Source organism: Pygocentrus nattereri, chromosome 29 (assembly GCF_015220715.1).
Source record: "Pygocentrus nattereri isolate fPygNat1 chromosome 29, fPygNat1.pri, whole genome shotgun sequence".
NCBI classification, from domain to species: Eukaryota; Metazoa; Chordata; class Actinopteri; order Characiformes; family Serrasalmidae; genus Pygocentrus; species Pygocentrus nattereri.
This window is the reverse complement of record NC_051239.1, coordinates 12,178,451-12,200,549: the sequence shown is the minus strand read 5'-3', so window position 1 is coordinate 12,200,549 and position 22,099 is coordinate 12,178,451. Positions and strand designations below refer to the sequence as shown.

Sequence of the window (22,099 nt, the reverse complement as noted above, 5' to 3'; positions counted from 1 at the left end):
TTTGACATTCTGGCAAAAATATGACCCAAAAAACGCACCATGAGGCACCGCAACCGGCAAACAAAAATATGTCATTTATGAGCAAAACTGTAACTATTTTTTTAGAGAAAGGGAACTAAAGCCGTGCATGTTTTGAAATAGGTGGAACTACTAACCCCATAATGCAGTTCGAGTATGACGACGTTCGCCAGTGCCCGGTGGAAGCGGTGATGAGTGGTTGTAAGGGAATAAGCCACTAACTTACAAGGTACATAATCTATTTACTTTAAAAATGGTGCTATCGCTAGCTGGTACGTAAACGCGTCGTTCATAGGTTGCGGTCTAGAATGAAAGATTGTACTAGAATTCGTGGTCGTTAGTTGTTTTAGTCGGCATGTGGCAGATGGTTGCTGGCTAGCTAACTAGCTAGCGACTGAATGTCAGGCACACTGTTCACAACGAAGCTGGGGTCGGTTTCTTGTCCGCCGGCTTCTTGTTCGAATTTTTCCCGTTCCACCTTAAATTGCTCACTGCTGCTGCACCATCTAAGGTGGAACGGGCACATTCGGACAAGAAACTGCCTAATAAGCAGCCAACTTCAGTCCGTGCACGTACAGACATTTCATGTCAAAATCTTACCTTACTCGTTTAACCAGCGCGTGGCACTGGATGTCGTGCTTTTTTATCAAAAGCAACAAAATCTTGATATTAAAATCTCCTGCTTTCCGAAACTCTTACTGTATTGTGCTGCCACCTGTCTCCGTTCTTCAACACTAACCTAAGGTCTCCATCACTGACTTGGCTGCTCACCTTCTGTGCTAGGCTGGGGTTTTGTTACTCATTGCCCTTCCCCTCCCCACAGCCATCGCGTAAAGCTGGCAGAGCCAGTCAACATCCAGTGCACAGATCCATGACCAGCGCTCTGTGCGCTTTTAACTACTACTGAGGGTTGCCATAGTTCACATCAGGGCATTTGGCAATCTTTGAATGTCTTGTACCTTTATGGGACCCCTCTCAATGAGCTTTCCCACTGCACATTGGAGTCCACACCAAATTTGGCTATTTTCAGCTCAAACTCAAGCTATTTAAAGTCTGTCTGGCTTCATGCCCTGGACTGTTTAACTGGCAGCACAAACCCTTAAATCTAGACCGCTGTAATACTTGTTCCAAGTTTCAGCCTTTAATCTCTTTTATCGATTTCTCTTTACTTGCTGCATGTGTCTTCATGTCTCAGACGCAGAGCTCAAAATTCAGTGCACGGTGCGCATTGCTGCTCTGTTTGTTGTTGTGTAACGTAAGCATGGACAGTGGGGTAAATATAAACAGTCTAGATAATCCTCTGACAATGGTTGTGATAAATGATATCGTCATGATCCAAATTCAGGTACGAAGCCCCACGTATGAGCATTACAGAGCCTTACTCTATAGCTTACATGATGATGTTACCATGTAAGGACCATCTGGGCAAGCTTGTTCATGACAGCTATGTTCTGCACGGATGCACGACTAGCTTCAAATAAAAAAGAAATCTGCGACAATAAAATCACTCTTTATAATTCAAACCTGAGCCCGATATTGTGAGTATCAGTCACCGGCCAAAATAGGACTGTCACAGTCGTGGCATTATAGCTGACAGGTTTTTGTCATATCTCGGCCCTTTCTTGCTTGTTTGCCTCTATTAAGACAAAAGCCTGAAGAGGCCACGTTGGCTGATTATCTTGCTTACTTGCTAGCTGTGTTTGCCTAGTATCAGACACTAGTTACTGTTGAGTCAATACTTCTACATTGTTGTGTCTACAGATGTCTACAGTTGCACGGAATTATGTGAAGATTAAAGCAAAGCGATATGTTCTCCACACATTTGGCCAGCAAACACACTAAAAGCCTCAGAATTAGCTACACAGCTAACAAATAGACAAACATTACTCAGTGCTGCCCTCTAAACAAGTTAAACATCTTTTCGGTTTACAAAAGCCACATGAGGTCTCGATGAACGCATTTATTACTTTCTTTTATTTACGTTTAGTTGCCTCGACCCAGTGAACCCAATTCACATTTCAGCGGGAGTGAAATCTAACAACTGTGGAAAATGAGTGCAGTTGGCTTAAATAATTGCAGTCATCTCAGATAATTGAGAGGAGGCGATTATGTAATAAATCAACGGGCCTGGGCCCAAAGCTAGTGATGAAACTCACTGAACGAAATTATAAATGCATTTTTTTTTTTGGTTTTGCTTTCAAGTTGCATTTTGCAGCAGGTTAACTAAACAAATCCAGGATTTTTCCCCCTAGAAATGTGTTACGCTACTACACGCCAATGGTGGTCACACCACATAGTAATGTGGGAATTCAGCTTCATGACCCACCGTATTTTTTGCTTGGTTTTGGTAAAAGCTTTGCAGTAAAAGGTGTTGGATTTCTATTTTTGTTCAGTATAGCTGTATTAAAACCCCCCAAAAAATCAAAGAGAGGCTGTGTATGAAAAAGGTATCCAAAAGGCCACATGCTGTTACACTAAAATGGCTTAGGTTTCTTAGCTTAAACTGATGTAATTTCTTTGTTTCGACTGAGTATCAATAAACATTTGAGTGATTGTATATTTGTTCTATTGTATTTACAGCTATATGAAGCACTCCATGGTGGCAGTGTTTTGCTGTAGGCCTCTGCTTAATGGGAGTTGGTTTGTTTGTTGTGTTTGCAGCCGTCTCCATGGTGATGAAGTCATCGGTCGAGGAGGACGAAGGTGGGTGGGGCCTTGGGATCCCAGAGAAGATGAGGAGCAATGCCAACTGGGTGGACATCACCCAAGACTTCAAAGGGGCCTGTAAAGGTGCGTGCGGGTGTTATTCGGCCATATGCTCAGTATACGCAGCAGTTGATGTTTTTGCCGCCTCCTTGTTTCGGCTGAAGAAATTAAGCCATGGGACGGACTAGAATTAGAGTAACTATTTTTACTAAATAGACCCAGTACTAGTACAACCTGCCCACAGCAGTATTCCAGCATTTTGTTGTTATTGGAACCAGCAGAGACAGCTGTGATATTGCAGACTCTCCAAGGACACAAGATCTCTCCCAGAATAGCCTTTTTCCACTGAGCTCTGAGAAACATTAGGCCTATGGGAACATTTTGAAGTCCTTTAAATTAATACTGGTGAATATTTTTTGGGCAAATCTCTATCTGGATCATCTGTAGCGTATGAGCAGTTACTACAGATAATAATTGCTAGTATGTAGTAAAAGCACACAAAACCTATTGACTTGAAACACGTTATAATAATAGCCAAAGGAGCAGGTGCTCAAGGATACCCAGTTCCAATGTGAAGTGGGTTTAATAGGCTAAACAGGCAGGAATTGTGTAAATCAAAGGTGTTTCTGAAGTCTGTATAGCATTATATTATCATTAAAGCCCTGCTGCTTAGTAGGGCTGCATAAAATGGACATAAAATGCAGTCTTGCCCATCATGATGATATGAGAATTGATCAATTATAATTATGATAGTGGGCCTCTGATTGGTTGTGCCACAAGTAGTTTTTTCTTTGTTAACTTAAAATCCGATTAACTATTCCTTTAAGAAAGTTCAAGAAATTCAAAATTACTAAAGCACTATTCACTGCTGTCCAAAACAGGAATAATGAAAACAAATGCATATACATATATTTTTATTTTCTATATTGGCCAACAAAAATGATCAAATATATACTTTCTTCTTTAAGGCTCCTTATGGTGATGCAAGTTTGTTGTGACAGTAGCCATTATTGCTTCACACAGTACACGCAACGCTGGTACTGCAATCATGTTTGCACTGAAAGAACTGTCAGTCCGTACCTCAACGCTGTGCTACCGATGACCGTATGAAGGCATGCAATTGGATGGATGATTATCAGAGGAGAGCTTCAGCAGGATGCATTGCTTATTTAAGGTAGAAAAAGGCAGAAGGACACTCTGTACTCTTAGTTTTTGTTGTGTAACGTTGGATTTGTTTGGAATTCAGCAACGTTTTGCATAGACATTTGGCGTCCATGGCTCTTGCTGGAACATTTTGCTTACCGCTGCGATCTGAGGAATGTCATTGCTTCCAGTGGCGTAATTTTGGAACAAGGAATGCGCACGGGTGTTCAAGTACTCAGTTAACCTTTCAAGGAAATAGAGAATATATGCAGAGAAACGTCGATTTTTAAAATTTTTTTGCTTTAACAGGACAGTAAAACCTGAAATTTTGCTCATATTTGTGAGTAAGTATGTTATGGATTACCTTGCCACTCTGAAACACAAGTGTCTTAATCTGAAGTGTAGATAAGGATGTGTTACTAACACCAAGACTGAGAGGGCAGAATATTTTTTGCTATTTATAGACTCACTACTTTTTGCTTTTAATTGGGTGTGAGTGACTGTCTGTGTCTGTCTGTCTGCCCTGCGATGGACTGGCGACCTGTCCAGGGTGTATCCTGCCTTCCACCCGAAGACTGCTGGGATAGGCTCCAGCACACCCCCATTCCCCCCCCCCCTTTTGGTTACTTACTTTTTCTTCTTACTTTCTTTTTTTCTTCTTCTTTTCTTTCCTTTTCTTGCCCTTGTGTTTTCCTTTCCTGTGGTTAAGCAGATATGAACTCTTCTGGGTAATCAAATGTCAAAATAAGTTGGAACAACAAGCTAGCAAGCAGTGTTAAACATTTAACATGTTGGCGACTAACTGTACATGATTACAGAGACGTGATTCAGTATACTACTAATTCCCTGCAGAGAAGCGGTAAGAGAATCACAGTAACTGAAGGATTTTGTTTTTTAAAATTTCTTATTTCTTTCTTCACTTATCCAGAACTTAAACTGGGGGAGCTGCTCCATGATAAACTGTAAGTATCCAGAGTCCCTTACTATAATAATTTGCTCTGTAGAAGTTAATTTGTTTGAGATCTTACAAGAAATACAGACCGTGGCCACTCGTTTCGGTCCAGATATAAGCTGCAGTATTGTAAAGACAATAATGGTCATTTCTAGGGTAGTGCAATATATCGTTTGCTAATTAAACCGCTCAGTTAAATGTTTCAGGTTTTTTACAGCATGTGTGGTCATAGTATAGTACCATATCTAAATCTTGCTGACCTGCTTATTACATTTGCAGGTTTGGTCTGTTTGAGGCCATGTCAGCCATCGAGATGATGGACCCTAAAATGGACGCTGGCATGATTGGAAACCAAGTGAACCGGAAAGTTCTCAACTTTGAACAGGCTGTGAAGGTTTAGCTTCAGATTTCTTTCATAACACCCCTGTAGATTCTCTCTTTGGCTCTTGTTCTGTGGTTTTCTTCCTTATTCTTACAGTTGTGTCACTGTCTCTGTAGGACCAGGCAATTAGAGTGAAGGATCTGTCTCTGCCTGAGCTCATCGGAATTGTGGACACTTGTTTCTGCTGCTTGGTTCGTAAGACTTCTATACAAATCAAATAATGAAGGGATTTCTGTAAGGATCTGATGTAGCCTTGTATTTGTTAATGATAGGCATTTTCATTTAACTATATAAATGAGTTTAGATATCCATAAAGCTTGTTTTATTGTCTTTATAACTATTATGCATGCATATGGTGAACAAATGTTAAACCTTCAATTATTTTGGTTTTATTATTCATAACAATATAGAATATTGTTAATATCATAAAAAATGTACAATATTTTCTCATTGGGATATTTGAATGAAAAATGTCTTTATTATTTATAGTCATTAATGGTGGGAATCTCTATGCAACTTGATGATTTGATTCCATTTCATATATATATCTATTTATCATGAGCTGATTAAGTGAAATCACTTAAATAATTATTCAAACTTAATAATTTAAGATAATAAAAAATAATAATTAAAATTAAATAATAGAAAACTGAGTAACAACATTTTTGAGAACTATTTCACCTCTCATGTTGAAAGCTGACCGCAAACATGTACATTTGTGGCTGTTTCTTCTCTTTAAATGATGCACACAAATCGCTTTTGTGTGCTAATAATACCGCATAGTGGAGAAACTTGTGACAATGAGTTTCTAATAATACATTGTCAATAACTTGTGACAATAAGTTTCTAAGCCACATGCTTTACATATTTCACATATATACATTCTATGTAAAATATGCTTTGCATGTCTTCAGAAAACCATGAAGTATCAATAATTGTAAAATTTGACAACTCATCTGAACCGCCAGGACTTTTAAGCTGTATTTTACATTATACATTTCAGCTTCACAGTTAACCTTTCAATAAGCATTTCTACTCAAAGCTGAATATTAGCCTTTTAACCAGTTGGGGGCAGTTGTGGGCTGGAGGTTAGGAACTGGCCCTGTGACCGGAAGGTCACCAGTTCGATCCCCAGTGCCGTCAGTCCATGACTGAGGTATCCTTGAGCAAGACACCTAACCCCCAACTGCTCCCCAGGCGCCGTGGATAGGGCTGCCCACCGCTCCGGGCAAGTGTGCCCCGGAGTGTGTGTGTGTATCCATTAGTGTGTATGTGGTGTTTCACTTCACGGATGGGTTAAATGTGGAGGTGGAATTTCCCTGATTGTGGGATTTTAAAAAAAAGTATCACTTAACTTAACATCTCAAAGTGGTTGTCAAAGAAAGCCGCATTCTTTCGTAGGGGATGTTTACCACGGCCTCTCAGGCCTTTTTTTCATATACGTGCAAAGTGTGACCAGATTGTAAATGCAAACATGCCTGCCATAGCGAGAGCTTGTATTTGTCTTTGTAAAGTACCTGAGTGCACATTTTTGGAAGGGGAAGCGCAGAGCATTGTTAAAAATCAGATTTTTCTGTCGAGAGTGTTGAGATCCATTTCAGAACTGATTATTTTTCCTCCCCTAATAGTTCTAAAGTTATGCTCTCTATCATTGTGTTCTCATTTCAGGTGAAATGGCAATCTTTACGTTAAATATGAATGATTTTCCTTCGTCTATCTGTCTGTAGATAACGTGGCTAGAGGGGCATTCCCTGGCTCAGACAGTTTTTACATGTCTGTACGTTCATAACCCTGAGCTCATTCAGGATCCTGCCCTCAAAGCCTTCGCTCTTGGCATCCTCAAAGTGTGCGACATCGCTCGTGAGAAGGTCAACAAGGCTGCTGTGTTTGAGGAGGTAAAGTTTATTTATTGTATTGTCTTTCTGTGGAGTAATATTTTGTGAGGGGTGGGTTTTATCAAATGGTCTCCCAGTTGAGTCTTTGCCAGTTCCTACTTGCTGGCTAGGTCTTGACATTTGTGACAGTGAGGTGTCCTTGTTTGGCTTTTTGTTCCAGCTTAAACTCCTTTTTTTTTTTGATTGGCAGGAGGATTTCCAGGCCATGACGTATGGCTTCAAAATGGCAAACAATGTGACGGACCTGAGAGTGACAGGTAGCCCGTTACGATCCAGCATCTGAACTTCAAAAAATGAAAACCAATCAGAATTCTGTGATGCAGATTTCAGTGCTTCTGCTGTTTGTTTGTTATAGGGATGTTAAAGGATGTTGAAGATGAGCTACAGAGGAAAGTGAAGGTCTAGTATAAGGATCAAATGACTGAACAGAAACAATAGAACATCTCTTGCATTAATGATGATAAACTAACATGCTTCTTATATTTCATTTCTTTTTCTTTTTCAGAGCACCCGTAGTCGACAGGGCGAGCAGCGGGATCCTGAGGTGGAGCTGGATGTAAGACTGCGGATGTGATACGAATATAAATTTATTATTATTATGCTGCACTGTTCTGTGCTCATGTATAACAAGCACTCTTCTCACCATGTCTCTTCTCAGCACCAGCAGTGTTTGGCTTTGTTTAGCAGAATTAAATTCACCCGCCTCTTACTGACGGCTCTCATCTCATTCACCAAGAAAGAGGTATGAAATGTGCCAAATATTGGCAAGTTAGGGCATTTTTTTCCACTGCACAAAGTACTGGAAACTATGGCACCAGAAAACTGAAACAGTGCTTTTGCTACTGGCTATCGGTCCAGTACTGATGGTTCCAATTTCATAGGTTTTGGTCCCAACAACTAACAGTACTCAAAGGTGTTCTTCTCTGTCTTTGGAAACACTTGGAACTGAAATGAAAGAAAATTTGCTCTTCCAGATGAAACTTTTTCCATTGCCATCAGTCCAGTACAGAAGGTTCTAGTTATATGGGTCTTTCTACAGAAATGTCCTTTTTTTTGTCCCTAGCGCTTACAGATAAATTAAACTTAAAAAAAAAAAAACAAACATGTTAGGGTTATAATTTATTTATTTATGTTAAAATAAAACAATACGTTATTTTAACAATTACACCTTCTTGAGCATCAGTTCAGCAATATTGTTTTTTAAATCAATTATGTCGAATTACAAGCACCACAGAAGTGCTTGTCCCCATAGTCGTGTGTAAAGGCTGAGTGCCATATTTTGAAGAAAAAACACGTTTTCTGTCATTTTTTTTAATACAATAATCTATATATAACTATGGAATATATATAAATTAAATGACGTGAAGAAAACAAATAATTGTGATAAAATGCATATTGAACGTTGTGGTCCCCAGAAGTCGCGTCACTGGTGTTACTGCATAACAAAATAAAAAAAATCACACTGATGACATCACTTGACTTTCTTTTTCCGATTTTCTGAGGATCTATGAAAGAAGCACATAGTAAATGTCAATGGTGTCACCTACTTTATTCTTAGGTAATTGTGAAAAATAGAATATAAATGGATTAAATTACATATTTCAGTGGATATTCCATGATTGACAACATGTGAGTTGATGCTCTGTAGCAGTCATTTTGTAAAATGCATTTTTCATTAAAAATGTCACTGGCGTTGCTGTCACTGGTGTTACCAATCCTTGTTGCTGTTACATATAAGAAAGGTAACACCTGTGACAGCAATGCCAGTGACATCAAATCCCTCTGTTTTGGTACCTGCTGAAGACTGGTCCCAACAGGACCTAGTAGTACTTAACATAAACTGTAGAGTTTGCTATAAGGTGACATAAGCTGGCTAGGAAGCTTGCACTAATGCTGTTAGTATTTATGGTAGCCTATACAGAACGAATGTTGTTTAAGATACATTCACACTTGACAGAGATAAACGCAAGCTTTGTTTCTGCATGCAATTCTGTGTAATTGGAGGCATTTCTGTGACCATGTGAGTGCAGAAAGCACCATATTATTTCATGTCAGCACAACTTACGTTAAGCTAAGATAACAAGTGGGCAGGACAGCTAATGCATCAATCTACACTCTCAGTAAAAGAGCTTTGTTTAACACTCAGAACAATGCAGTTGTTTCATGTTAACCAGGGAGTTAAGTGAATTAGCATATAGCTAATTTTTGGATTATGTCAAATTGAGTGGCACAAAAAGACAACTGAACTGCTGATGACTGTTGCTATGAGGATTCTAACTGCCTCAGGAAGGTGGAAAATGAACCACAACTAGAGCCTTAAGTTCCTGTTTGGGTCAGTTCTTGTTTTCTAATGTACAGTGGAGAAAATGCCCTAAGACAATAAACACCGACACCGAAATAGTGGCAGTTTGGTGATGGAATGATGGATGATGGCCTGATTCCGTTTTCAGACGAGTGCAGTAAGTGAAGCACAGAAGCTGATGAGCCAGGCAGCTGACCTTCTACCTGCAATTCACTCTACCATCCAATACGGCATTCAGTCACAGAATGACACCACTAAAGGAGGTAAAACACACACACACAGACACACACACACACGCACACACACTCTGGAGCTTGAAATATTTGTCTGAACCCAGACAAACTGAACTGGATGCTGTTTTCCAAAGAAATGTCGAGCTCTGGTGGGGTTAATATTTCACCTTTGGGTTCTCCCAGCCCACCTCCCACTTTTAACAGAATATGGAGTGCAAAAAATAGAAAGCAGTCTTTGGTACATCCACTCTGACCTATATTTTAAGTCAAAACAGATACAATATTTAAAGCAAGACAAGATCTTTAAGTTTACTTTATCAACTTAATTCTTTGTATTAATTATAAACTCATTCTGAATTGGGTATAAAAGAAGCATCCTGGAAAATGCCAAAAAAAAGAAAATCCTTCACGGTGCATAATATCATCAAAACATTCAAGAAATCCAGAAATATCTTAAAGGGCATAAATAGCAGTGCTGAAAACCACAAGTCTGTGCCTGTATTAAAAACCATTGTGCTTCTGTGATGGGCATCACCACCTTTGCTCAACAGTACTTTGACAAACCATTGTCAGTAAACGCTGTTGCCAGTTAAGACGGTACTATGCGCAATGGAAGCAGATTGTTACCAGCATAAAGTTCAAAAGCCAACATGTAACACAGTATGTGGGTGTATTAGGGTCCATGGCATGGGTAACTTATGTATCTGTTAAGGCACCGTGTGTGTGTGTGTGTGTGTGTGTGTGTGTGTGTGTGTGTGTGTGTGTGTGTGTGTGTGTGTGTGTGATTTTATATACACACATTTTGAAGCAACGTATGCTGCCTTCTAGACAACGTCCATTCTTGTTTCAGTATGACAACTTCAAGCCATATTCTGCTCGTGTGACAACAGTGTGGCTGCATAATCAGAGAATGCAAGTACCAGAGGAATGTGCCACCTTAAGTTCATAATGATGTGCAAAATACGATAATGAATGCCCTGTACAGTTGCACAGCTGAAGGCTTGTATAACGAAAGAAAGACAAAAGAATCTGCTTTCAGGACTGTAACAATGATGTCTTCACTCTGCAGATGATTATTAAATGTTATTGAAAGGAAAGGTGATGCAACACAGTGGTAAATGTGCTCCTGTCCCCAAGTTTTTTATGTTTCAAACATCACATTTAGAAAGAGTGTGTTTTTAAGAAAATAAAGTTCTTGTTTCTGTGCTTTTTTTTAAAATACAGGCAAAATGTACTAATCACTAGTTTTATTTCTCTTTTACTAAAATTTACTTTCTCTTTTTATAAATTTTTTTGTGTGTGGGGGGGGGGGTGGTGTTGGGATCTGATAACTGATATACAGGGTGAGTGAAAAGTCACAGGACACAGTTTTATTTTATTTTTTATTATATTATTGACTTTTATCTCCGGGGTCATCTCAAATAATTTGTGCCTGCTGAGAAAATCCACAACAAACACCACCGTCAGTACTGCATCGTGGAAGCTTGTGACAGCATAAAAAAATAAAATGAAACGGTGTCCTGTGACTTTTGACTCCTCCTTTATTGTAGTAGCTACGGTAATGTATCCAACACTATTCTGTTATATTTTATGCAGCACCTTAGTCAGTGATGAAGTTTTGGATAAAATTTTGTCAGACTCCCATCAGATGGGACTCTTAACCTGGTGCTGCCGATTGGATCAGGCTCAGACAAAAAGTTCTTGGGCTGTTCTCTGGTTCAGACCAAATTTTTGTGCCAGATTAAAGCTCTAACGTACCCGCTGCCATTCTCGTTGCCATTCAGTCGCATCACTCCTACCATGTGATACAGCCCACACCACCAACAGCACTGTCATGCATGCACACATTATCTTTCTTAGATCATCCAATCATGATGGGGTTTGAGCCTCTGGTGAATCAGCGTCTGCTGCCGCCCACTTTCCCCCGCTACGCCAAGATCATCAAGCGCGAGGAAATGGTCAACTACTTCAGCAAACTCATCGAGCGGATAAAGACCGTGTGTGAGGTCATCAACACCACCAACCTGCACAGCATCCTGGTAAAGAAGGAGTAAAACTCGCAGAAGACCAGAGTGTTTTTTTGTATCTGCTTTTAAGAACTTAATCTCACATTATCTGTTTTTGTGTGTATTTGTTTTCCCAGGACTTCTTTTGTGAATTTAGCGAGCAGTCACCTTGTGTGCTGTCCAGATCTTTATTACAGGTATGCAGCACCAGAACATGTTCTGTTAACCTACATCCAGCCTGATTTTCTACCCAGATGTTCCTGTAGAATTTAAATATTTAATACTTTATTTAATTAGTCTGTTTACTGTGTAGTCATTAGGTTAAGCATTGCCCTGTCAATCCACTGTGATCCAGATGCTGACCAGAATAATTTATATGCTCAAGTATTCATGCGTTTTCTAAACACAAACAATTGTAACCTACATCCCAACACATTTCATTAAATTACACATTTTATTCAGAGGCCTTAAAATGGGACAATTATTATTAATATATCATTGCCAAAAAAAAAAACACAAACAAAAAAAACAAGAAATTGCTTGCAGGAAAACTGCTTGGAAAAACCATCTTGAAAGTGGCAACTTCACAGGAGAAGGCAAAAAACACCCTTTACTATTAATGTAAGCTAATTTAAAGCGATTTTAATTCCAAGAGTCTTGGAAGACTTTTCTAATGGTTCTTTCTCATGCAGTTTTCACACAATGTCAAGGAACACTGCTCTGCACAAATTATGTTAAAAGATAAAAATAAATGTATGCCGGGCATCCGCATCACCATTCCTCAGAGAGCAAAATAATGCAAAGCTTTCCATATGACCTTTGAAGCTAAAAGAGCCAAGATGCCTTAGAAGTTGTGTGTGGGAAATCTTTTTCTGATGATACTTCAAATAATTTATTTAATTCCCAGTTGTAAAAATGGCCATTAAGTCAAAGTTTCTGCTTCAGTAAAACAAAGGCAAAATATATTTAACAGGGAATCACTCAGGAGCCCCAACAACTAAATATATTTACTTTTTTAACAAAATCTGCAGGGATATTTTTGCACACTTCCAAAGTTCATTCGTATAGAACCTTTTTGAAAAGGGTTCTATATAGCAACAAAAAGCTTGATATTGTAACAATAGAAGACCCCATGTAAAAAGGTTCTGTAGGACCATATACAACATTCTCCATCAATCTAAAGAACCATTTCGCCATGCAACATACCCTTTAAGCATGCAAGTGGATATTTGTGTGTTCATGGTTCTATGTGGAACCATTGTCTTTACTAAAGAGCCCTTGAAGAACCATCTTTTAAGAGTGTACTCTGGGTGGCTTACAGTTCCAGTTTGATGGTCATTCCAGACATGATGTTCATCTATGACAAACACCAAGGGGTCCTGAAAGAATTCCGTGCTGGGAAGTTTTTTTTTATCCTAAAAAAAAAACAAACAAGTACAAGTTCTCAGCCGTGGTACTGCAATGAACATCATAAGGCACTCATGAAAGGAGCTGGCGGAGCAGTTGGCCTGAGATTCCTGGGGTGCTGTGATGCTGGATGGTCCTGAAATTGCCAGAATGACTACAGAATTCCAGAATGAAAGCATCCCGCTAAGTGACACAGCTGTGATTGAAGAAATGGGGAAACCTATTTGTTGGAGAGAGAGAGGATTTTCTGGTGCTTGACTCCAAAGTTATCACATTCATCAGTTACAGACACGGTGAGGAAAGTGGAGTCCCTGGGTGCTCAACAGTACAAGACCTTTGTGGAAGAATTGATGGAGCAGTGAACAAAGCCAGTCACAGATACTCTGCCCAAGAACAAGATTCCTCTCTTCAGCCACCCGTGAGTGAAAACACTCAAAGCACAGATACAACTCAAAGTACTGAAGCATGTTTGCAATCTTTTCTCATGGCTGTATGTTTCTTGCCAAATATGTGAGGGCAATCTGGATCAATTCTTCAGCCATGAAAACAAGGCAACACTGACGACTGACTGACTCACAAGCTGCTCATGTTTTTGATACAGTGTTCCTTGATGGTGCAGATGTGGTCCAGATGCTGAATCCTGGTACAGCCTTACAGAGCTATACAGCATCTTTGTGATGTATGGAAATCCCAGCTTGAGAAAATAAACCGTGTTAATACTGTCTACATCCCAGGCAGTCTGAAAGATATCACTCTACAGAAGAGAGGGAAGGGAATCAGGAGATTCCAACCACAGTGCTGCCAAAGCACTGGAAAGACTTCCTTGTGTTGATGAGAACAAAACTATTAGATTCCTCTCCCAGCAAGCCACTTGCGTCCCACAGGAAAATGGTGCTCTGCTCTCCTGTCTAATGACTTGACAAACCTCGCTCCATGCTCTCACTAGGAAGCGTACACGTTTTCTTCTGCATGTGTCAGATGTTGTTGAGAAGGGTTTCAAGAAGGTGATTATTTGTACTGAAGACAGTGACATTGCTGTCCTGGCTATGACCATGTTTAGAAAGATCAAGCCAGAGCAAATGTGCATCGCTCCTGGTACCAGCACCAGCTTCAGATAGTGTACATTGGTGTTTAGGAAGTGGCCAGCAGGCTGAATCCAAGTTACCTGTGTTACTCTCTTATTGTTCTGTACTCTTACTGGATGTGACCATCTCAGCATTTGCTGGAAGAGGAACGAATACTGCGTAAGAGACTTGGAAGGCTTTCCCTGAAATGACCGAAGCCTTCAGTGAGCTCATGCAGATAAAAGGTGGTGTGAGTAAGCTGTCCAAGTCACTGTTGCAGCGTTTTTGTAGTGCTGATGCGTGACAGAACGAGTGATACCATGGAGGTGAATAAAGTTAGAAAACAACTCTTCACTCACAAATCAGCTCTGCAGGACATCCCACTCACGAAGCCTGTGCTAGAGCAAAACATTAAGCGGAACACCTATTAAGCCAAAGTCTAGAGCAAAGCTTTAATACCTAACCCCGCACTGCCCCTTCAAGAAGCCTCACACAGCTGCTATAAGTTTATCCTTTGTGGCTACAAGAAAAGGTGTACTAAATGCTGCAAGTACAAAAAGGCTGTCCTGAAGTGAACTGCCCTTTTCTCATAGGAGACTGGTAGGCTTAGAAAGGACACACATGACCACATTGAACTGACAAGTATTGTTCAGCCAAGTTTAAAACTCCTCCTTTTGCTTTTTTGTGTAAATCTCAGGGTGTTTCCCCCCATTTATTTATGTTTTACAGCAGTTTGGTGCAATCTGTGTATAATAAAAATAAAAGAAAATTGATGTATACAACTTTTATGCCTGTGTAAGTAAGTAAGTAAATAAGTTTGGCTACCCACTGCTTGGTCCCACAGGTCAAATATGAAATGCCTCCTCTTCTGAAAAAATATTTAAGTTTTATAAAACCCCTTTTTTATCTGTTATTCATAAAATGCATATCTTCTAGTTAAGAGCTTATCTGCTTAACTAAATACAACTTTAATACTGTAATCTGGCTATACAGTATCGTGATTGGCTTGAGAATTGCACTATTATTTTTCAGTGACTGTAGTAATAATGCTGTAATAGTGCTGATATTGTTTTTTGTTTTTTTTTTCCCAGACTACATTTCTGATTGACAACAAGAAAGTGTTTGGGACTCACCTGATGCAGGACATGATCAAAGATGCTCTCCGCTATTTCGTCAGCCCCCCTGTCCTGTCCCCAAAGTGAGTCAGTATGAGTGTTTAGAGTCTGGCTATGAGCAGTGGCTATGCTGCAGGTGTATTGAGAATATACCACCGCTGCATCTCTGCTGCTGGTGTCTGGTGGTAATTGGTGTTCTGTCTGCAGGTGCAGTCTGTATAACAACCACCAGGCCAAAGACTACATTGACTCCTTCGTGACGCACTGCTCTCGGGTAGGCAACACCTTAAAATGTTTTTTTATAACCCTTAATACTGTGAAATGGTGAAATGCAGTAAAAGATTTGTGTTAAATGGAAGGCTATAAACAGTATAAATGAACAGACTAACACGGTAACTTGCTTCACAGCCGTTCTGCAGTCTGATCCAGATTCACGGACATAACAGAGCGCGGCAGAGAGACAAACTGGGGCACATACTAGAGGAGTTTGCCACCCTGCAGGATGAGGTATGTAGATCCACTTTAAATGTCCATTTAGTCCAGTACATGTTAAATGTCCGGTGGCATATAATCAGTGTTTGGCACACCGCTATGTAGTGAAATTACAAGCTGGGTTACTGTATTATTTCTGATGTCTTAAGGTCATGGTACTAGTGAAGGTAATAGGTTATGTATTCTTTTAAGGCTGAGAAGGTAGACGCAGCTCTTCACGGTCTACTAATGAAGCTGGAGCCTCAAAGGCAGCACCTGGCCTGTCTGGGCACCTGGGTGCTCTACCACAACCTGCGCATCATGATCCAGTACCTTCTCAGTGGCTTCGAGCTGGAGCTCTACAGCATGCATGAATACTATTACATCTACTGGTCAGTCCCATAACTCCCATAACACCTATACTACTGTCTTCTGGTCAGTCATGTGTCGTTGCCGTCATAAGAAAACCTTGTTTGTTTGCGCATATAAATCACGTTCAGGTACTTGTCAGAGTTCCTGTATGCTTGGCTGATGTCCACGCTGAGCAGAGCGGACAGCTCACAGATGGCTGAGGAGCGCATTCTGGAGGAGCAGCAGCAGAAAGGACGCAGCAGCAAGAAAAGCAAGAAGAAGAAGAAAGGTGCAGCTGCCTCTTCCCAGGCTAATGGGCATCATTTGGGGAACAGGGACTAGGGTGTGTTTACATAATGTATGAATGTGTTTGTTTAGTAAGTGTAACTGGCTGGCTGTTCTTTCTTTAGCTCGTCCTCTGGGGAAAGAAATCACCATGAGCCAGGCCTACCAGAACATGTGTGCCGGCATGTACAAGGTAAACCTTTCTGGAGTCACACAAGCACACACATATACATGCATTGATTTGACAGTGGAACATCTGAATGTGTTAGAAATGATTATGAAAATAATCTGAGAAGTGCAATATTGTGCAAAAGTTTGAGAGCACTTTTGTCTTCACTTATTAAATTTCCCAAACACCCTGTAGGAACAAGGTATTTAGTTTTCAGGAGATATTTCTGAGGAGATTAGGTACAAGATAATCTACTTGCATGAGGAAGGGGAAAATCACATGAAAATAAGAGGAGAAAAAGCAGTTTTTTTTTTTGTTTTTTTTTGGATACAGAAATAACTTATAAGAACCGTGCAAGACCTGAAAGTTGTCACCATCAGATAAACATTACTTAAAGCTGGACTATGTAAGATTTGGGGATTTGGAGACCTCTCTGGTTTAAATGTGTAATCACACACAACATTTGTAAGATGGTTTGTGCTTCGGACAATTGCGAGTGCATTGAAAAATATTGCAAGAGAACTGGGACAAAAATTGAAGAACGTGTCTTCTGAGGAATTAAGTAAATGATCTGCTGTTGTCATCATGTCTTCATCAATTTAATGTTGATTTTGCATTTGACACCTAAACATCGAGTTGGACCTTCTTTTTGAGCCTGTGTGTGTGATGTTAATACGTAAAGACACATGACCTGGTCCAGAAGGCTTTACAGGGTGACTTGCAGCATCACGCAGAAACTATATTTTAGTATGTTTTATTTTCTCCTGACTTGGTGACAGTACTTCTTTATAAACATTTTTTTACATAGTCCTGCTATAAAGCTTTCATCTTTCAGAGATGGGAGAAAAGTTCCAGTCTTGCTTTAGCTCCTTTCAGTGTACTGTGCACTAGGAGTCTGAAAGGATGTATAGTTGTCAAGAAGCTGTTACTGAAACAAGGAAACAAAAATGAAGAAAGTTTGCAAATCAAACCAAAGAAACTGCTGGTGGTCAAAGAATTGTGAACTGACCGCCCCAGAGTCCAGACCTCACCATCAGGGAATTACTGATATCCAGGATAGCCAATTTCTAAGACTGAACTTTAGAGACATAGAAAAATATCCCTGCAGATTTCTTGGAAAAACTGATAATCTGCTGAAAAGAATGGAAGGTGTAATTGAAGGTAGATGGTGGACACACTAAATGTTAAAAAATGATATATTATATTTAGTTGTTGTGGCTTCTGTGCAATTTTCTGGTACGTTTGTTTTCTGCTTTTTTTGTCTGGTGCTGAAAAATAAATAGCTGGCACTGAATGGCTGTTTTAACTAGAAATGATGCTCATATTGAAAATAAAATTCTCACTCTATATTTAAAATGAAAGGCAGGGCAATGTGTTTTATTTATTTATTTATTTATTTTTTATATATTCACCTTATGACAATCAGATTTAATCGGATTCAGTAATTCCGTCATCTTGATTCCTCCTCAAAATCATTGTGATCTTTTCTCCCATCTCTGTTTAGACAATGATAGCATTGGATATGGACGGGAAAGTGCGGAAACCTCTGTTTGAGCTGGACAGTGAGCAAGTTCGCTATGAGCATCGCTTCGCCCCCTTCAACAGTGTTGTCACGCCTCCTCCAGTGCACTACATCCAGTTCAAGGTACCATCTCACACCTCCTGCTTTTACTGCAACCCCTACTGTTGCAGGGTAAATGTTGAACATGGTTGTTCGATGCTGTGTTTGTGCAGGAAATGTCAGATTTGAAGAAGTACAGTCCTCCCCCGCGCTCAGCCGACCTGTACATGGCAGCCAGCAAGCACTTCCAGCAGGCCAAACTCATACTGGAAAATGTCGCCAGCCCTGATGCCGAGGCAAGAACAACAGCTGCTTTAAATCCAGTTTAACCCCTTAAACTACAGGATTATTATCTCATTATTAATCTGAAGACTTATTTCCAGTAACTCCTATAAATGATTTGCTAAATACTATAAAACTATGTTATATTGTTAGGTGAGGAACATCTGTGGGTCTTGCATTTTTAGAGGGCAGAGGAATAGAAAACTTTAAAATGCTAACATTGCTATGTGTACATGCACACAGTAGCCCAGTTGAGGAACTAGGTTGAACGTTTGCATTAATAATATAAAATATTAGTAGTCTTATTGAAGTGCACATCAGCTTAATGTAACTACAACATGTTGGTTTTACTGGTGTAACGCTTTGTTACAGCAAAAAACCCCACAACCATCTAAGCACTGACCCTATTGTTGGAAGATCACAAGCACAAGACAGTATAATGGGTGTCATTCTTTCTGGCTCTCCCTCACTTGCCGTAATGCTAACCAATGCTGACGTAACAATAAGCAGTCAGTTCTCTGGCTGTTTACAGGAAAGTGCCACTCTTTACCAACCCAAAAAAACAATTAGCGAGCTGATAAAGCCACCCTCAGTTGTGAAGGTCTGCATAGCCAGGAGAACCTGGAAAAAACACTTTTCTTACTAAATGAGCAAACCTTTGAGCAAAATGCTAACACTAATTATACAATTTTGTGTGGTTTTAAATCTGTGTTTGAAATGTAATTGTGGCCCTTAGTTTTGAGTTTATATTGAGTATATAGGTCTCTCTGTTCAAGAAGATGGGAGACTGTCTTGTATCACTCATAATACTTATATAAATAACTTGCCAAGATGACTCTCAAGTCAATAGTCTTTACTATAAGGACCTTGAATCTAGCTAGGGGGCAGAATAGGCATGGAGTAAATGGGATTAAAACAAAACAGAAAAGTAAGACAAGTGAAGTGTTTGTATATTCAAATCTACTCCAGCTGATATCACAAACTTACCATAGCAGTCGAGTCAAAAGTTTTACATGGTAGAATCTTAGACTACATTTATTTACATTTACATTTATAGCATTTGGCTGACTCTCTTATCCAGAGCGACTTACAATTTGATTATTTTTTTTACATAGGTAGGCCAAGGCGGTGTTAGGAGTCTTGCCCAAGGACTCTTATTGGTATAGTGTAGGGTGTTTGCCAAGGTGGGGATTGATCCCCAGTCTATAGTGTAGAAGGCAGAGAGGTGTTAATCACTACGCTACCCAACCACCTAAGACTAGCAGTCTTAACTAATATTGAACCATTGCTGTGCATGTAGCGCATTAAAGATTCACCTGAATTATTTTGCTCAATTGTTTGTTAATTCATGTGAATGCCTTGATGTGTCCCAGAGGTTGGCAACCCAAATGTTAATAAGAGCCATTTTGTCATTTCAACAAAAAAATCAAGCCACCTTGTGAGCCACTACATTTGATGTCCATTTCACCATCTTGAGTGAAAATGTGTCTCAGTATGTGCTAAAGTATTAGTATTAGATAATAAATATGATGTAAACAAAAAGGCAGACTTTACTCTGCTTTAAGCTTTGGCTCAGCTATAGCTGCTTTTCTCACATCTCCAGCAGGAAACTTTTCCTTGACAGTAAAAACTTCTTGTAAAATGTTTCACAACATTAGACTTTTTTCAAGGCTGAGGTCGCTTCTCATTCACCAGCTTCTTATTTGAAGTCTCCTGTTCCACCTTAAGTGGTGCCTGAGGTATGAATTTAACTGCTGCATCATTTAAGGTGGAAACAAGACCATTCGAACAAGATGCTGGTGAACAAGTGTTTGACAGTTTCTCATGGCAGATTAAATCCATTAAAAAACCAGCTGGAGTAATTACAAACATGTTTATAATAATTTATATACAAGTTAATTTGTTTATTTATTATGAACAAGTTAATTCGTCTCCAAATATTTTTCTCTTTGTCTTTTCGTTAGCTAGATTGGCGAGATTGTCTGTGTTGCTATGGTTACCAGCAGTCTGCGTGCCAGTTCTTCAGTTTTAAAGGGTGAATTAGCAGTTTTAGGCCAGATTAATTTCCTGAGGTATTGTGATAGGATATATTGCTATATCACCCAGCTGTATCTGTGTGTTAACTGGCCTCTATGATTTTCAGTCTTTATCAGCCAAGTTAGGCCTGTTTTCTACAAATGCAAAATGACAGTTGACACTGTATAAAAAAAGTTGGGATGGACAAAATGTCAATAGAAACCAACTTCAGTGATGTGCAAATCACTTAAACCCTATAGTTCATCGAACATAGTAGAAAGACAACACATCAATTGCTGAAACTGAAACGTGCATTTTGTTTTTCACAGCGTCCCAACTTTTTTGGAAATGGGGTTGTAAATAAATTGCCAGCATGTCTCAGCAGGTCTGCCTTTGTCATGCAGTTTCACAGCAGGCTGCCTTTTAAATCTACGACTTGACCCGCCAAGTACTGATATTAACTGACGTGACTGTTTCTTGGGGGGGGCTGTAGGTGAATCGGATCCTCAAAGTGGCCAAACCAAACATTGTTGTGATGAAGCTGCTAGCAGGAGGACACAAGAAGGAGACCAAGGTAGAGCAAAACCTTGCATTATCCTCTTCATACGGTTTATTATATACGCGATTAACATTTTAACTCATCTCTTATTTTCCCTGCAGGCCCTTCCTGAGTTCGACTTCTCTGCGCACAAGTATTTCCCTATAGTTAAAATTATTTGACTCCTTTTAGAAGTCCCCTTGTCCTGACTCTCTAAAATCTCCATGTTCCTCTCTCTTCCCCGTCCTGAGCGCTCTGTGTGAGCTCTGAGCAGCGTGTGCCGGTGCGATGTCCTGCCTACTGCTGTAATGTTGCATGAATAAACTGGGCCATTTTCATCACAGTTAGACCTCAGAAATCACTTGCTGACCACTCTGATTGGTCCAAGAGTTGAATGCTGTCTGTTTCTTGCCTACAAGAACATAAAGGCTCTTTGGTGAAAGAACTGATTTCTAATGAAGGGCTGGTAGTAGTTGCAGATCAAGGCTTCTGTTATTCAGCCGTTTTCATGTCAGTTTTGTGCTCATTGCAGTTCGTCCATCCTGAAACACCCTGTTTTGCCCGTGTTTCAGCGTCTTGGTTTGTTACCTTTTGAATTACACTTTCATGTCAGAATACAACTTTTTGGATAATATAGATTTTAAAAGGCAGCTGATGACCGCCTGTTTTGTTGCCATTATTCAGTCACAGTTTAAAAACAGAAACTAAACCGTTTAAAAACGTACAGGGAGCCCAGTCATGTCTAAAGTAAAATTGTTTTGTTGATTTTCCAAGAGAAAAAAGTGAACAGTCCTCTCTACAGGGAACAAACTTGGCATTTTTCTGCTAATTTTGTGTACAATCTATTTTCTGAGATTAATATATTGGTGGGGAGAAAAAAAAAATGCAACAAATTATAAAATATACCTTTTGGCATGGGCCACTTTTTTTTTTTAACATGTTAAATTCAGAATATAAATGGTACACTTAGTTTCCTGACTTCATTTTCCTGCAGGGATATTGTGCTATGCTTCTTGTAAATGGCTACAAAGTTCAGTCTTCGAAGTTGGTTGCAAGTTACAAATTTGGGCTCATCAGTCCATAAAACTTCACATTTCACAAGTCCAGTTTAGAAAATTGATTGAGCTTAAGATTGAAAGGATTGAGTAGGTAAAGTGGCAATAAGAATTAAGGAGTGGACAAATTAAATATTGATAAATTTGT

General features: G+C 39.6%; 2 protein-coding genes across 2 annotated transcripts in view; one reads left to right on the top strand and one right to left on the bottom strand.

The window, feature by feature from the left end:
* Positions 1 to 812, bottom strand: part of agtpbp1 (ATP/GTP binding protein 1) — a 33,086-nt gene extending 32,274 nt beyond the window's left edge. The window contains exon 1 of the mRNA XM_017696434.2: positions 790 to 812. The gene's annotated coding sequence lies outside the window, so the exon portion shown is untranslated. The remainder of the gene's footprint in view (positions 1 to 789) is intronic.
* On the top strand, positions 130 to 21,291 carry naa35 (N-alpha-acetyltransferase 35, NatC auxiliary subunit). The gene is made up of 23 exons (XM_017696437.2): positions 130 to 247; positions 2,680 to 2,808; positions 4,796 to 4,829; positions 5,099 to 5,213; positions 5,318 to 5,392; positions 6,929 to 7,096; positions 7,287 to 7,353; positions 7,452 to 7,495; positions 7,602 to 7,652; positions 7,755 to 7,838; positions 9,547 to 9,661; positions 11,492 to 11,670; positions 11,775 to 11,834; positions 15,200 to 15,306; positions 15,431 to 15,497; positions 15,632 to 15,730; positions 15,908 to 16,086; positions 16,195 to 16,334; positions 16,456 to 16,523; positions 18,004 to 18,144; positions 18,234 to 18,356; positions 20,852 to 20,932; positions 21,019 to 21,291. The coding sequence occupies exons 2-23, from the start codon at positions 2,688 to 2,690 to the stop codon at positions 21,076 to 21,078; spliced, it is 2,178 nt and encodes a 725-aa protein (XP_017551926.1). The 5' UTR covers positions 130 to 247; positions 2,680 to 2,687; the 3' UTR covers positions 21,079 to 21,291.
* Positions 21,292 to 22,099: the final 808 nt, after the last annotated feature.

Excerpts from the sequence above, each read along its gene's own strand:
- naa35 (XM_017696437.2), top strand. The coding sequence starts at position 2,688 with ATGGTGATGAAGTCATCGGTCGAGGAGGACGAAGGTGGGTGGGGCCTT. Across the intron at positions 11,835-15,199 it reads TGTCCAGATCTTTATTACAG|ACTACATTTCTGATTGACAA; the intron begins GTATGCAGCACC and ends TTTTTTTCCCAG. Across the intron at positions 16,524-18,003 it reads TGTGTGCCGGCATGTACAAG|ACAATGATAGCATTGGATAT; the intron begins GTAAACCTTTCT and ends ATCTCTGTTTAG.